At 42.2% G+C, this 16,185-nt stretch overlaps 1 protein-coding gene across 2 annotated transcripts in view; it reads left to right on the forward strand.

Moving 5' to 3' along the window:
• The window catches only part of gli3 (GLI family zinc finger 3), an 86,478-nt gene that overhangs the window by 66,042 nt on the left and 4,251 nt on the right, over positions 1-16,185 (forward strand). For both annotated transcript variants that reach the window (XM_026292505.1, XM_026292506.2), the window contains 8 exons: positions 3,345-3,546; positions 4,823-5,042; positions 6,030-6,143; positions 7,013-7,153; positions 13,452-13,601; positions 13,717-13,881; positions 13,988-14,278; positions 15,399-15,780. In XM_026292505.1, coding sequence (XP_026148290.1) covers positions 3,345-3,546; positions 4,823-5,042; positions 6,030-6,143; positions 7,013-7,153; positions 13,452-13,601; positions 13,717-13,881; positions 13,988-14,278; positions 15,399-15,780 — 1,665 coding nt within the window. The remainder of the gene's footprint in view (positions 1-3,344; positions 3,547-4,822; positions 5,043-6,029; positions 6,144-7,012; positions 7,154-13,451; positions 13,602-13,716; positions 13,882-13,987; positions 14,279-15,398; positions 15,781-16,185) is intronic.

The following is a 16,185-nucleotide window of genomic DNA, read 5'->3' on the forward strand; positions in this document are numbered from 1 at the left end:
TACAGACAAACCATGGAGTTTTCTGAAAATCCATTTTTTATATATATTATGTCATGTTTTATGTTATTTTTAACCCCTTATTTTTCTGGATACATGGTTTTATTGGACAATGACAATATTTGTGTGTATATATAATACTCAAACCTTCATGTTGCCATTTTTGGCCAGGTCTCTATTGCAAAAGAGATAATGTATCTCAAATGACGTCCTGATTGAATAAATAAAACAAAATCATTTGGTCAGTGGCATCAGCTGGCATCAGTTTGCCAATCAAAGAAACTTAATTTATTTGAAGTCAATGTTTTATACCTGGTTACAAATATCATTTTAATACTATTCTAATGGTTGTTTTACATAACGTAGACAATCTGGACTTGTGAACCGTTTTATCCCTGAGCATATTCAATTCCTGTTGGGAATGCACCTTAAAACACCTTATTATGAGTGCATACCTGCACATTATAGCACAGGTGGCCCCAGTGGGAATTAAGCCCTTGGAATGAACTTTCACGATATACCTATTTTGTACTATATATAGATGAAGCTACATCTTAACCACATTGAAGAGAGACCTGCAACTTTACTTTGACATGATTTAAATGAGCTATTGTCTTAACGTGTTGGGCTGAGGAGTGTGTGCAGAGGACTTATGCTAATGAGTTATTTTAAAGTGTAAATAGGAAATTAAAGGCACACTGAATCTTAGAGAGGTCAGACAGCCTCACCCCATTCCCTTTGATGAGAATGTATTTAGCCAGGCAGACGCCGCTTTCATGGAAATCCGGGGTGAAGTTCTCCTTATTTCTCAGAACAAACTAATTAAAACTAGCCAAACTTGTGCAGGGTATCAGAAAATTAATTGCTATTAAGTGGGAATTGGAATGTCCCACCATTCATCACTGTAGAAATCCTTTCTTCTGTGTCACTTTTTAAGATTAATAGACTGAAACAAAACAATTAAGGCCAAATTTAAGTGGCGATGTGGTGCTCCTCACTTAAAAAATCGCCTGTGATCATTGCCGCTAATAACTCATCACGTTGCAACAATGTGTGTTCCAATGCCTGAAAAATTAACACTTTAAAGCTTTGTTGGATTTCAGGAAAAAAATATATACAAAGAGCACAGTCTATCAATAGGCTTTTGTGCCAATAATCTGGGCTACCATGTTACTGTGGCTATTTCTGTCTATTTTACATCAGTGTAATTATCTTCAGAGAGAGCTATGCTAATGAAACAATGGACCTGTCCTGCCTATTTGTGCTTTAATAGGCCATTGTCTACGATCGCACTGCCTAATTAGTGCCTTAGCTCTCAGAGATCATTACACTAAAGTCTGCATTTGTGGGCTTGATTAGGTAATTTTAATTTCTTTGCTATTTTTTTCTACTGATATGATTGTTTTCTTATTAATAGCTTCACTTTGAGTAACATGTTAAACACTGTTAACTTGTGTTTAATACAAACAATTTTTATAGATTTCCAGTATTTGTGTCTGATAAACAAAATATGTTGAAGCATTTCCAAACCAAAAATTGACAATTAATCTTTATAATGTAAACTAATTATAAGTACACTAATTTTGAGAAACAAGTTGTTGTCATGGTTATTTGTGTCCAGAGTCACTGTTCTTTTAGTCTATATTCAGTCTATATCTAGTGTAAGTGCATTATGGGGAGTCCTATATTCACCCTCGCCCGCCCCTGTGAAAGAGTCACCATCAGGTGGCTTCAAGGTGTGTCGGCAAGACTTCAACCTCAGTTTTGGAGCTAGCTTTTATTTACAGCGGAGTCACTCCAGCCTGTCTGAACACTCCCTGGCCATGAGAATTAATGATGCGGTGTGTAACCAGTCATCGCATCTATAAATCAAGAGGAAATTAGAGGTACAGTCCTGCCACGAGCCAGGATGCTCCTCTCTCTGTCTCCCCGGTTGGCCGATTTATCATTTGGGGTCTGCATTAATAAACACCACTCCCATGAGGCTTTGCAGTGGTGGGATGCTAGTCTTCCTCCTCAGCAGTCCCCCCACCCCTCCAATTCAACACAAGTGGAGGCTGTCCCACACACTGATGTGAATTTGGCCTGTTTGAAAGTGTCAGGTGTGTCAGATTTTGGACATAGAAAAATGGTTTGTCCAAACCAAGGAGATCAAGAATGATTTTTTTTTTTTTTGCAGCAGGATAAACATATGTGGTTTGAGCTTACAGAAGCAATGAAAAATCAGACATGCATATAAATGTCATGTCTAGAAATGTATTTAGAAATTGTGCGTTCTTGGGAATTTGCATTTGTATGTACATGCCCCGTCCCCAGTAACCCCTTCCCTAAGAGAAAAATACAGACTTTCCATACAATGACAATGTGAAGGGGATGCTGTTCTCCATACAGCTTCATGTTGCAGTTGAAACTCAGACCTACATATGCCAGAATACCACTGCTGCCATCACAGAGGCATACACACACACACACACACATTTTCACATCCACACACTCTGATTACCATGTGAATGGAGCGCTCTGTAATCGCTGAATGTGTCAAACGAGAGATGTAGCATTTACGTTTGGGAGATGGATGGATTGTGGGGGACGTAAATATGGAGGGGGGTTATCAGGGCTTCGTAAGCTGGTTTTGTTTGTCTTCATAAAATAACTCAAAATGTTTTATTTCCAAGTCTTGAGTCACAAAGTCATTATGTCAGTTCATGCACAAAGCGCGACAGTCCCCTCAGTGCTTTTTTTCCCCTCCTTCCACCTCCTTCTGTTTTTCCCTGTCTTGTTTGTGACATCTCCATGTGAAAAGACAACAAAAGTCATGTTTTAATCTCTACCCATGGCTTATTGTATGTGCAGAGAGAATGGTTGTGCTGTTTCCGCCTTTTACCTTTTCAAACCCCCTTTTAGTATTTCCAGTCAACACTGATTGCATTTGAATAACGAGTCAAATTGGACTTGATTAAATATTACTATACACAGTCAGAGCATTTTTCCAACATAAAAGGCATGTTTTCTCATGGATGAAATGCAAGCAGTGCATCAAGTGACAGCTGAACACTCATTCAGAGAAGTCTTTTGTCTGATGATTGACAAAAATGTCATCTGTTACGGTTAGATTAGGTTAGGGTTTGGATGGAGTCAAACAGAAAATCACATATAAACCACCATATTTTTTAATCAGTAACTTATTTCTAGGAATTTAGCTGATGCTCGGCTCCAAAAATGCAGAAGAGGGAGCAGGTAAAGATGAATTCATAGCTGCACAGGGCACCTGAACTATCCACTTTCATAGCAGCCAATTGGCAGTCATTCTTTTCTAGTAAATCTCTTCCTTTTTCCTCATCTTGAAGGCTCTCGTTTCCCGAGTCCAAGGCTGCCATCAAGGCCCAGCAGGAAACGACCCCTGCCCATCTCGCCGCTCTCTGAGCACAGCTTTGACCTGCAGACCATGATCCGCAACTCACCCAACTCTCTCGTCACCATGCTCAACAACTCTCGCTCCAGCTCCTCCACCAGTGGCTCCTACGGTCACCTCTCTGCTGGAGCCATCAGGTAGCCCACTGTATTTTGAAATCATCATGCCCAGGAATAACGTATTCTGTGAGAGCTCCCTTGTCTTTTTAGAAGACCTATTTCCCTTCAGTGCATTACAAGCAAACGTCTTTTTGCTGTCAATTGGATTTAAAAGATTTAATAATGTACTTCATCCCAATCCCAAATTTATAGTTTTTATGTGTAAAAGATGTGCTTGTAAGCCAATAAAATGACATTTTTAACTCTTTATTTTTTATGTAAATGCTGTACTTTATTACTTTAAGGGGACACAGCAAATAAGTGCATGTGTGTGTATATTGTCCATGTCAAATCCTCGTGTGGGTGACGATCTCCCAGCCAGCCAGTCAGCCTGCCTCCCCGGCGGCTCGTGTCAGTCATCTGCTACACCTCATGGAAACATCACATACATCATGCTCCAGTACCGGAGGCGATCAAAGGGAAACAAAATAAAAGAAGAGAGAGGAGAAGAGGAAAGATCCATTGCCCCACCCACAGCTATTGATCAGCGATCTGTAAGAAGAGCCTGATCAATCACGTTGCGCACTCAGGCACTGTCCTGGTGACAGGGCCCAAATAGCCAAAGCCAACAGGCTGATGAGTGATATGACAAGCAGATGGGCCCCCAAATGTGTCTCGGCCCATTGATTTTCAGTGGGCTGGTAATAAGGTCAGCAGACATATGGGTCGCAGTGAGAGCAAAGCATCAGAGCAGAGGATGAATGGAGGCCACTGCTCTTGAGCCACTGAGCTGTGTTTAGCTGGTGCGTCACTTGTGGTTATACACACCCCAGAGGAGGTTTGTGGCTGCTGGGAGTTTTCAGGATAAAAAAGTTAGCTCAGGTTAAGGGTAAAAAAGCTGAAGAAACAACTCTGTTGCACGAATAGAAACATCTTTCTGCTTTATTTACAAGGCTATACGACACACTTCAGATTGTTTATCACCTGTATCATTTGCCCACTGGAAGAATGACATACAGCCTTACACAGACCACATGATAATTCACTGTGTGTTAACAAGCTGAACATTCATTGGCAGGGATTTGCCGGCAGCTCCGTGGTTCCAGCATTACCACAGCAGCTCCTGTCAGATTGTCCTCAGGGATGAGAAGCTATCCAGAACAATCCATTTATTCACTGTCTTTTCTTTTTTTTTTCATTTTTTTTTTTTTTGCCTCATCCCCTTTGCAGCTGATATTTTAGTGAACTTTATTGTTATGATTTTATTTTACTGAACATAATTAGTTTATCTTTCCCTCTTTTTGTGCCTTCCCAGCCCAGCGTTAAGTTTTGCCTACCCTCCAACCCCAGTGGCTTTGCATGTGCACCAGCAGCTGATTGGTCGTCAACCAGGCATTGTGGGTTCTGCTTTTGGCCACAGTCCACCCCTCATTCATCCAACTCCAGCCTTTGCCACCCAGAGGCCTGTACCTGGCATCCCCCCCTCTGGGCTCAGCACCAGCGACCGCTCAGCCGTCTCCAACGACTCCTCACAGGTGAGAGCGGCAGCAGGTACCTGTGCCATTCATCATCACAGGTAATAGATAGCGTGTTGCGTGCCAGCCACATCTTGGAGGAATGCAGCGAGCTAACATGGTATAGGCAGGACCCCCTCCTCGACGAACTCATCTCCTGGGACTTTCCTCCTACTTGTGTTGTGTCTTGTTTTTAGACTGCCAAGCACAGCCCAGTACATTCCTGCAGCAAACAACAAGGGGCTTGTTAGCATAGAATCCCACTGCTGACTCCATTAATCACTAGAGAGAGAACAAGAATATAGAGAGGGAATATTGACATGGATGGATGGATCCGAAGGGGCTTTTTCTTTCCTTCCTCAACCCTTACTGTATGTGCGGGCTCATATTTGAAGTAAATATTCAATGTTTATTACCAGTCTTCCCTGCTGTTTCCCATCACTTGAATTTTGTGTTATCATAAATGAGGCCTTGTTCAAATTGGGCACACCAAAATTACCTTTTCCTCCTCCTGAATAAACAGAATATTGCTTTGGGGCCACAGCTGAATCTCATATCTTTCAGCAAACATAGTAGGGCAAATGTGTTACATGTGGTCGAGACTGACAGAACCTCTGCAATTCTATCAACATTATAAAAGTAAACATTTTAGGAACAGAAAATCAACAAAACTTGTTTTCTTTTTCAGAAGTGTACAATCCTATTGCACATTCCTCCAGGGGCGAATTCAAGCCAGCGCCGAATTCAAATTGTTTGAAGGGTTCATTGAAGTGGTAACAAAATTAATATGCTGAATGTCTTCATTAGCACAGTTAAAGCTCTTGACTGACAGAGAGAGAGAGAGAGGGGATTCAGATCATTGTGGTTTAACCGCTGTTAATTGGTTGTTTTCTAAGCATCACACACATTTTAATTAAAAACTGATACCTACAGTGTATAGTCAATACCATGTCCCTGGAAGCTTAACGTGATAAAATGTGAGTTGTTGAATATTTTCTGTTTTCTCAGACCAAACCAACAAGTGAATCTGCTGTGAGCAGCACAGGAGACCCGATGCATCACAAACGCTCCAAAATGAAACCAGAGGAAGAGTTGCCGAGCCCAGGCACAGTGAGTATACAGGTAAGGACAGTCTGCATTTATCAACAATATCAACATGCATTTTCAGTTAATAAACAATTTTCAGTTATCTGGCAAACCTATTTTCATTCTGGCTATAAACTGACTAATCTGTTTTTATTTGTAGATTTTTTTTTTTTTTCCCCCACTAGAATTAAAGGTCCATATATTCACCTTGCCTAAATGAGTGCAATGATAGGCGAGCTTACCTGACACAGTCTACTTATTTAGCTCTAATTTCATTTACCTGTATTTGTTGATTTCCCAGTTTCTTACCAGTTTTTGATACAAGTAAATGTATTGATCTTTAGGATGCTAGAAGGAAATAGCTTTTACTTTTAGTTAATCAAAACTTTAAGTGGCTGCAAAAATGAAAAAAGAAATGTGATCATTGTAAATGTATCTGCAGGAAAAAGCTTTTTAAAATTGATATTCAGCTGCAGAAACAGTCTGAGGTGTGTGCTGGAAGTTGCAGGCTCTTCTGCATTATCCCACGCCAGCTCTCTGCTCTACGCAGCCATGTAACTGTGACAGTGAAATATATCTGGGCTAATAGAACAACTCTACAGCAGGAACAGGGGGTTAGATTACTAAAATACCCGTCCCAGTCCTTTAGTATAACAACCCCCAAATACACAGCAGGGCTATCAGTAATATATTTCCACTTTCTTGATTTTCTCCTGTGCAGCCAAATAAGACCAGATTTATTGGTTGGTTGTGCCTTTCATTTAAAGCAGCAGACCAGATTTGGATAGACTGATTTTGGGGACAGGGAGGAAGTCACTTTAGTTTACACTTTGTTTTTATTCCATGTACTTATATTATTTTAATTCTGTTTTGCCTACTGTGCTGGTACGTCTTCACTTTCCCAGGACCATCCTGATGGGATGACCCTTGTGAAGGAAGAAGGGGACAAAGATGAAAGCAAACAGGAGCCAGAGGTAGTTTATGAGACGAACTGCCACTGGGAGAACTGCTGCCGGGAGTTTGACACGCAGGAGCAACTAGTACAAGTGAGTGTCACACTGAGTTATGTTAAAAAAAAAAAAAAAACAGCCCAAGCATTTGGGCAATGGGACAATCATTTGATTGTTTATTTAAAGCTGCAGCAAGCATTTTAGCACATTGGCAGCTTCAAATGGCAGCTGTGGAATTTCAAAATCCAGAAATATCCTGTAATGGTATGTTAGTCCACTGTGCACAGGATGCTTATTTTAAAAATTTAAAACATTCAGAAAAAGGGGCAAGAAACACAAACCATTTCAGTTTTTTGAGTCTGTTTCTTTAAGCCAGGAACTGCTGTGCTGAGAACTGTTCACACCTGACCCCAGATGTTGAAGTCTTACATAAAAGTCACTGCATCTCAGAAAACCCACACATACAATATCTTTTGGTTTGTAGGCTTTGAGTTTTTTCAGTAGATCCCAGCAACATGAACTGCGTCTGTATTATTCTGGACAATGCCTCCTATTAGGCCACAACCTCTGCCTGTGTGTCAGTGCAGTAATTTACAGTAGAGTCAAAGCTGCAGGCAGTGACTGATACTGCTGCTGGATTCATGATTGGATCCAGGGACAGTGGTAATGGCTCAAAAGCTGGAGAGCACATCTCACAGCTGAACGGTGCTAACTGATTTGGCGGGTTAAGCCTCCCAGAGTCAGGATGTCAGCTTTGTGTACTACACCGGCCCAGCCCTCCTCCTGTGTGTTATCAGAACTGTTACACAGCATGGGAGATGGATGGATCTCATTGTATTGCGCCTGAGGGTTCACTGTTAAGCTAAATATTAATGACATTATGGTCGCGTCTCCCCCACTACGGCTACTTACACTGATACTATTAGCGCTGCTGCTCTCTCGCGGCCCGTGAAGCACTCGCCCGTCAACCTGCAGAGAAAGCCGACTGAAGTTGGAGAAGTGAAAAAAAATATGCCAATGTGATGCTGTGAATAAGGGATGGTGGAGCACACACTCACTTACACGTGTGCATATGAAACACACATCACCACACATCTGATAGAAAGATCCTCAGCTCTCCACAGCTGTCTATTTGCTGCCTTGACATTGCAATCCTCAGCTGCGAGGTAACCCCTATCTATAATTGATATCCTCAGCACGGAATGGGCTGCCTCCCCTGTTTGAAGGGCTCAGCTCAAAGGTTGAAGATCTTGACAACTTCTTGCCCCTGTTTCAGGGGCTGGATGAGTTAAGGTGGTGGGAGAGGAGAGGGGGAGGAGAGGGGGAGGAGGAGGGGGGGGGGGTAGCTTCTTAATGGAGTTTGCACACACCCTTCCCTTACTGTCGTCACACCAGGTGGCCATCCAAACAAAGCAATGTCCTCTCATTCCTCCACGTATGCTATCCAGCTTAACCTTGCCAAGCTGAACTTATTATCAGATATCCATGTAGACAAGACACCAACAAAATCCTTATTAGTTTTCCATTTTTCCATCTTGAAATTGTGTTTTTTTTTTTTCCCGGGCATTTGACTTTCTGATATTTCATTTTATTTCTCATTTTCTATGCACATACAGCTCTGCTGAGAGATGCCAATAAAAGTCTTTGCCTACAGAATCCCTGCCCTCTAATTCAGCGGCACAGACGAGAAAATGCTCTTATCTCTGTGCACCCCCACCCCCCACAGTAATAGGATAAGTACAGTATTTGGACCACAGTGGCTCTCTTCACACACACTGGGAGGGGTTTTGGGGGTGGGGGGATTTCCATATATCCAAACAATGAAGCGTCCCTTCCCCCTGTACTTGTCTTCTGAAATGGCTTTGGGAAAAAAAAACATGATGAGAAAAAAACCCCCGTTTCTCCATGGTTCTAACCAATTCATCCACTAGCTTTTGGACAAAGTTTATACACAGATTCATATTCAACAGAGCCAGTTTCTTCTATGCTGACAATCTACATCTTAAAGTAAATGGCCTTTTGAAGTATTTAAAGTATTGCCTGCATTGATTTAAATATTCCCTTTTCTTTATGGTTGGCCTAATTTTGGAATTAAGCCTTCACACCACCCTCATTGCTTTCCACCTTGTTCAAAAGCACTCCTGCTGTGCTCTTGATAGATATTTTTACACTCTCAAACATGTTCTCACCATGACATGCCATGGCGTTCCTTTATCATCTGCGTTTAAGCGCTCTCGGTGCAGCTGATAAGATAAACATCAGATCTATGCAATTTAGTTCACTTATCTGGCCTACCCAGTCAGCAAAAGCGAGGCGGGTGTCAATTTTAGTTTGCTGTATTTATTTCATTTATTACATTTCAACTCTCTATACCTCTCCATCTCCATCTCCCTCTCCACTCAGCTCCACATTCTTTAGCATACCCATTTTTGGGCATAAACCTCTCCCTCTATTTTTCTCTTTCATTTTCTCTCCCTCCCCTCTTTCCCCCTTGGAGGGAGTACTTTTAAAGATAAGGCCTGGTGGCTTCTTTAATGTCTCTCTTGAAGTGGGCTTTTTTCACTTGGGTTTGTCGCCAGAGATGCCAACCCCCCATTCCCATAATTTCCTAATACGGCCTTGCTGAACAATCTTTTATTATTTTCTCATTGATCTATTACTTGATACTTCACGATGGAGAAATCTACAAAGGAGCTATGCATATTCACATAAGGAAAAAAAATGAATGTAAGCCATATTGACCGCTGTATGGCAAAGCAAATTTTCCAGTATAAAGTTGCAGTAGAGTCATTGAATATGGGAGGACAAAAAAAATCAGCTGCTCTTTTGTGTCACATAAATATGCTACATGAGTTAACATGATTTATTATTTTTCAGCTCCTTTGGAGAACTGAACTTTTCTGTGACTCCCTCCTCCAAAAAAAGTATGTGATCCTGTGTGTCTTTTCTGCCTTGTGAACTTGAGAATTTAGGTTCTGTCATGCCATTGTTGGACTGCAAGTGGCTGACTCTGCTGCACGTTGAAGATTATACGTGAGGTGTGTGGGGTCTGTATGTGTGTGTTCTCACAGCTCATCAGGCATTTTCTACCCTTCACAGTCTACTATTACGTTCCAGGTCATCTACATAGGTGGCGCTGTGATGTCCTTGTTCTTAGATGGGGAACTGGCTTGTTGAGGCAGCTGCTGTGCGCCTCCCTGGTGTTAAAGAGAGATAAACGCAGATGCAGTTTGAAGGCAGCCCCCCATCTCTGACTGCTGGCACAGGCCTTTAATTGGTAAAATGCAGATTTTTTTGATCAGGAGAGGGATTAGGCCCATTATCTGTCTAGAGTATCTTACTCTAAGATGAAAAGACTATGCTGAATTACACATGCCAATTCTAGCTCCCTGCCTCCTGCTCGCTCACTCATTTACTCTCATCCTCCCTCCTTCCCTCACGTACTCAATCTTTCACCCTTTTACGTCCTCCCTCTCTTCTTTGCCTTGTTCATGCGTTTTTTTCCCCTCTCTTTACACAAAGCACTCCAGCAACTGACATCACAAAAGAGCATATGATTTATTAGGCAGTGTTTGATAAAGCTAAACGGTGTTGCGGGTCCCACAGCTTAGTGAAATTGCCTTGTAAACAGGCCCTCTTTTCATGCACGCTTGCATTCTAATGCATGAGGGCTATGTCCCAGAGAGAGCTTGATAAGGAGACATTGAGATGGATACTGAAATGGGCAAATGCCTGGAAATAGAAAAAAAAAGATAGGATTCTGTGCATTACAGTAATGCATGTAGAGATGTGTGGCTTGGCGCATAGAGGGGCAAAAATAATCTGAATTCAGATGGTTAAATTTTTTGAGAAACATAAAAACCCTGTTCCACTTGTAAAATTGTTTTGGGGTTTTTATGCTATTTATGTTTATGGGTGTATTGCCATGTGCCCAAGCAGCAGGAGTTTGGACTGAGAAAACAGTGTCTCCATCTGTGTGTACGCGTGTGGATGTGTGCACCTCTAATACGTCACAGACGGCTTTAGTGTCCCCTGTGTCCGTGTCCCCGGCGCTCCCTGTCGTGCGACTCTCTCCTAAATCCATCTTGGTGGCGTTTTTACAGTTGTTGGCCGATAAGCTGGCAGGGGGAAGATGAATAACCTGCCGTGCTGCCGCTATCAGCACCTGTTTGTCGATTTAGCCGGCCAACGGGGCCTGTCTGCTCAGCATGGAGATTATTGATTCAATAAGAATTGCCATTAGATCATGCCATTAGGTTTCTCGGCGGCCCCTCTCCCCTTGCTGTCTGTCCCCCTCTCTGTCAGCTCCGAGGCTCATGCATCACACCCGTCAACGACCTCCTTCATTTGTACAAACAGGGTGTGAGTGTGTATCCATCTGTGTGTGAAAGCGTGCGTGCACTTGTGTTGTGCCAGCCACCAGCGTGATCCAACACCGCGGCACTCTCCCATCGCTCTCAGCCAGGGGATATTGAACGCTGCTCAGAACAGACCGATCTCTTGTCACAGTGATTCCCTCACAGAGAGGAAGAAAAAGAGAAGACGAGTCAGGTTTTCTGAGTCTGTGACCGGGGTGGGGAGGAGATCAATCTTGGGGAAGCTTCACTAACGTCTGTGGCAATGCAGTCCCCAATCATTTTCCCTAGAATTAGTCTTGTTTTGTCACTTTAAAATTAAAAAATGTCAAATGAGAATAATGGAGGTCCTCTGTGGATATATTAATGTCAATTTTACACTTTGCTTTTGCTGTCACACCCTGCTGTTACCGTGCTGACTCATTTGTCGATACTCCTTCTTTGGTGCTACTGGGTAGTGAGCACAGTGGTTTTGTAGTTTTGGACAGACATGGTCAAAATATCTCAAAGAAAGACTAAAAGTAGGGCAGTTTCTCTCTCCATAGTTACATGTGGGGTCATGAGCTGGACAGTGGGCAGGGCACTGGGAAGTTACAAAGATGCCATTGTCAGAGAAGTGTCACGCCTGGAGGGGCACCGACTATGGATACTTTATTTGCTTCGGTCCTGCATGTTTTTTAGCGCAACAACCTTGCAAAAAGTGCTTAAAGAAGCATTGGTTCTCAAAACGTTTAAAAGCATTCAAAGTCAAGTCTCTGTTTATCCCTTTCCTTCTCTTCTGTTGCCATCTGTCCTCCTTCATTCATCCCCTGCTCAGGAATGTAATAATATTGGTTTCTTTTGGTCAGGATATTGTGTCTGTCTCTCTGGGTTTAAATTCGTCTTTGAAAAAGCCCTTCAGAGGTCAGCACACAGTATTGTGTATGAAATAGAGCACGATGTTGAGTTCATCCCCAGAGGGTTTACGTCTGCATGTATTTTCTTTCTCTGCACCTCCTTCATCCCTCCTAATATCCACAACTTACCCCGCTTTACAAGACATTGAGAAAAGAAGGAGAAAGATGAAAAAAAGGAGGAAAGACAGGAGGGAGCAAGAGAAAGGTGGTGCTCACAGATATAATGCTTGGCTGGAGTTGTAAAGCCCTTGCATTTTAGATGCGTCAACTGAACTTTTGATTTCTTGCCCTATCTTCTCACCTCCCTCCCACTTTCTCTTCTTCCTAAGCCTCAGATTGGAAGTTGCCACGCCAGCACAACTGTCAGCACTTGTCAAGGAGGGCGAGGGCCCAATGTGATGCGAAGTGACAGGGTTTTATTTGAAATCCTGTTCAGATCGGACACTGAGACTGCCTTTTTTTGCCAGCCTTTGTGCAGATTTCAACAGAGTGAGGGAGAGGAAGGATGGAAAAGGAAAGAGTTAAGAGAAATAAGATGGAAGAAAATAATTGAAGAAAGAACCACATGAGAACAAATGGAAAACAGAAAAGGGGATTTTTTTTTTTTTTACCTCTTATGCTGTAGAACAAAAGTTCTCTCAAGCTGATCAAAAGATCACTCCAAGGCAAAAAGTCATTACACTTAATCCTTACTTCATTCCGGAGATGTTTACAACTCATTTTTTTAAAGTCCAAGTCAAGTCTCAAGTCTCTGGTCACAAGTCCAAGTCAAATCTCAAGTCAATTCAATTTACTGCAGTTTACTGTCACCAGTGGCAAGGCATGCCATGAATGGGATGTGCTGACTATCAACAGAGGGCAGCAGTACACCTTTGCTGCGCCACTTATTTACCAGAAGAAGAAGAAAATAGTAAAGACTGCTTGTCAGAAATTTAAGCTAATTTGCTAAAATGAATAAATTTTCACGAGTCCCAAACATCAAGTGTCAAGTCTCAAGTTACTGTGTGCAACTTAAGTGCATCTCGAGTCTTAAGTCGCAGACTCGACTCCCCATCTCTGCTTCATTCTCATGTACAGACATAGAAAGTGCTACAATAATAAAACATGCTGTGGTTTATATTATTTCATCTTTTTTTTCTCCAGCACATTAACAATGACCACATCCATGGGGAGAAGAAGGAGTTTGTGTGTCGATGGGAGGAATGCTCTCGAGAGCAGAAGCCCTTTAAGGCACAGTACATGCTAGTAGTCCACATGCGTAGGCATACTGGGGAAAAACCACACAAGTGCACAGTAAGAATACTCCTCCTTTCTCAGTTTAATTTAGTTGCTGTTGATTTATTTGATGGAAATCTACTTTACATACAAAGGCTGTATGAGGAATGTCTGCTTCCTCCCTGTCCTGCAGTTTGAAGGCTGTACCAAGGCCTACTCACGCCTGGAAAATCTTAAGACCCACCTACGTTCCCACACTGGAGAGAAACCTTATGTGTGTGAACATGAAGGTTGCAACAAGGCCTTTTCCAATGCCTCAGATCGGGCAAAACATCAGAATCGCACACACTCAAATGAGGTACTGACGAACATTTCAGATGGTTATACTACATATGTTGCTGTTTGAATATGGTGTTTACAGGAAACTCACAGCTCTAATGATATCTTCCTCCTTTCATTTTTAGAAACCATATGTGTGTAAAATCCCAGGCTGCACCAAACGCTACACAGACCCCAGCTCTTTACGCAAGCACGTGAAGACAGTTCACGGACCGGAGGCACATGTCACCAAGAAACAGCGTGGAGATTACCCACGTCCTCCTCCCCAGCCCCGGGAACCTGGAGGCAGCAGCCAGGGCCGTTCGCCAGTGCAACTGCCCCTGGGAGGGTATACAGACCAAAGGGAGTACAACCATGCTACCTCAAAACAAGATGAATGTCTGCAGGTCAAGTCCATCAAGACAGAGAAGCCGATGGTAAGACTTATTTTCAGGGTTTTATTCATATGCCTCCCTGGCATTCACACCTTTAACAGTACTTAGATTCCTTTAAGTCTCTAATACTTTATGCAACTTCCTTTACTTTTGCCTAATAATTGAAGTGGTTTATGTGTGATTTAACATTGAATTTGGACATGCACATTTAACACTATTATCTTTTAATGAGTAAATGTTTTTTTTCTATCCAATGCTTCGGCAATTCTCTTCTTTCCTTAATAAGGACAGTGGGTAATAAGGTGAGATAGGTGTCCCTTAACATTGCATTTAAAAATATATATTTTCTATTCTCGTTTTCATTTTTTTCCTCATTGTTTAATTGTCTGTTGGACTCCTCATCCCATCACAACTGCATCCACCGACAACCAGATTTGTTTTCATTGTAGGATTCTCTCATCCCCTTCATTCATCAAAGGATTATTCTTCTGTCCAACATTTTAATATTTACCAAAAGAGATGCAGTTCTGAGAGCAATGCCGATGCCTTTGGGTATAAAAGTTTGTTTGATACTGCCCAGGATGCTACTGTGCAGCCAGATTTATTCAGTGGTAAACAGGGTGAATCCCCTCTAAACACTGGTGACACTGGATGCCAAAATAAGTGATTCCATTATTCCTCCGTGCAACATAGTTCCTAAAATTTAGTCAACAACCTAATTAGGCACTAGCCAGTCTCACAAGAGGCCTTTATCTTATCCTCTGAAAACAATCCAAACCATGATTTACTCCTTTGAAGCATTTTTTTGGTGCACTGGATCAAAGGGGAAAACATTACTTGTGCCCCAGTAAAGTACAAAACACTTTTTTTTCTAAAAGAATGAAGATAACAGTTCTTTCTGTTCTTTGGACAGCCAGGACAAATTTGAATGATTATGCAAGATATGTTATATAGACACAAGGTTTATTTTTCAAAATGGTCAGTCATGTTTTTGAATAATTTTCATGGTCTAATGTCAGAGGGAATGCATCCTTTAAAGCATTACATTGTGTCATTGTTTGTGACCTTGAAGTAAATTTGCGGGTCATTTTTTTATTTTTTCTCTCCTCTCTTCTCCCAGTCTTCTTATCATCTTGTCTTTCTTCCTTGGTCTGTCTGTCAGACGTCTCAGCCAAGCCCTGGCGGTCAGTCTACATGCAGCAGTGACCAGTCCCCCATCAGCAGTGGAGTCCAGCTTGCTGTGAGCGCTGGACGCCCGGCAGGGGAGGGGCTGGAGGAGGATGAGGAGAAAGAGGAAAATGAAGAGGAGGTGGAGGAGGACTGTGAGGGTGAGTCAGCCCCCATCATGGACTCCACAGTCTCCACAGCAACTGCAGCCATGCTGACCCTGCAGGCGAGGCGAAGTGTTGGCCGCCCCCTGCGCTGGATGGAGCATGTCAAAATGGAGAGGCTGAAGCAGGTGAATGGAGCATTGCCCAGGCTGGGGCCCCTGTCCCCTACACCACCCCCTAAATGTTCCACACTACCCACCATCCTGGGGAAGGGTAAGGTTATCTTTTTATATTTATAAGTTTATTTTCTTTGAAAAGCACTGAATTGAAGTCCAAGTATGGGTAATGGAACATTTTTCACCATGCTCTTTTAAAAGTTAAAAAAAAAAAAAAAAAAAAAATCACCTGTTTGAATGTACACAATACCACAAATGCTTGTACCAGTCAGAATTTGGGAAATGAATTATCCTGAATTCCATGCCCATTTTGGCTGAAGCATTCAGGCAAAAGAAATGCTTAAAATTAACTGTTCTGCTTGAAAATGGTATCAAAACCGTATCAAGCTGTATATCATGTTACAGAGAATAGCATGTAACATTATTTCATGGCCAAGTGCTTCCAGTTGTCTATGGTAACATCTGTTTTCAGGATCTCTCCTCACTTATACTTATTTGGCTG

The sequence above is a fragment of the Mastacembelus armatus genome, chromosome 20 (genome assembly GCF_900324485.2).
Source record: "Mastacembelus armatus chromosome 20, fMasArm1.2, whole genome shotgun sequence".
Taxonomy (NCBI): Eukaryota; Metazoa; Chordata; class Actinopteri; order Synbranchiformes; family Mastacembelidae; genus Mastacembelus; species Mastacembelus armatus.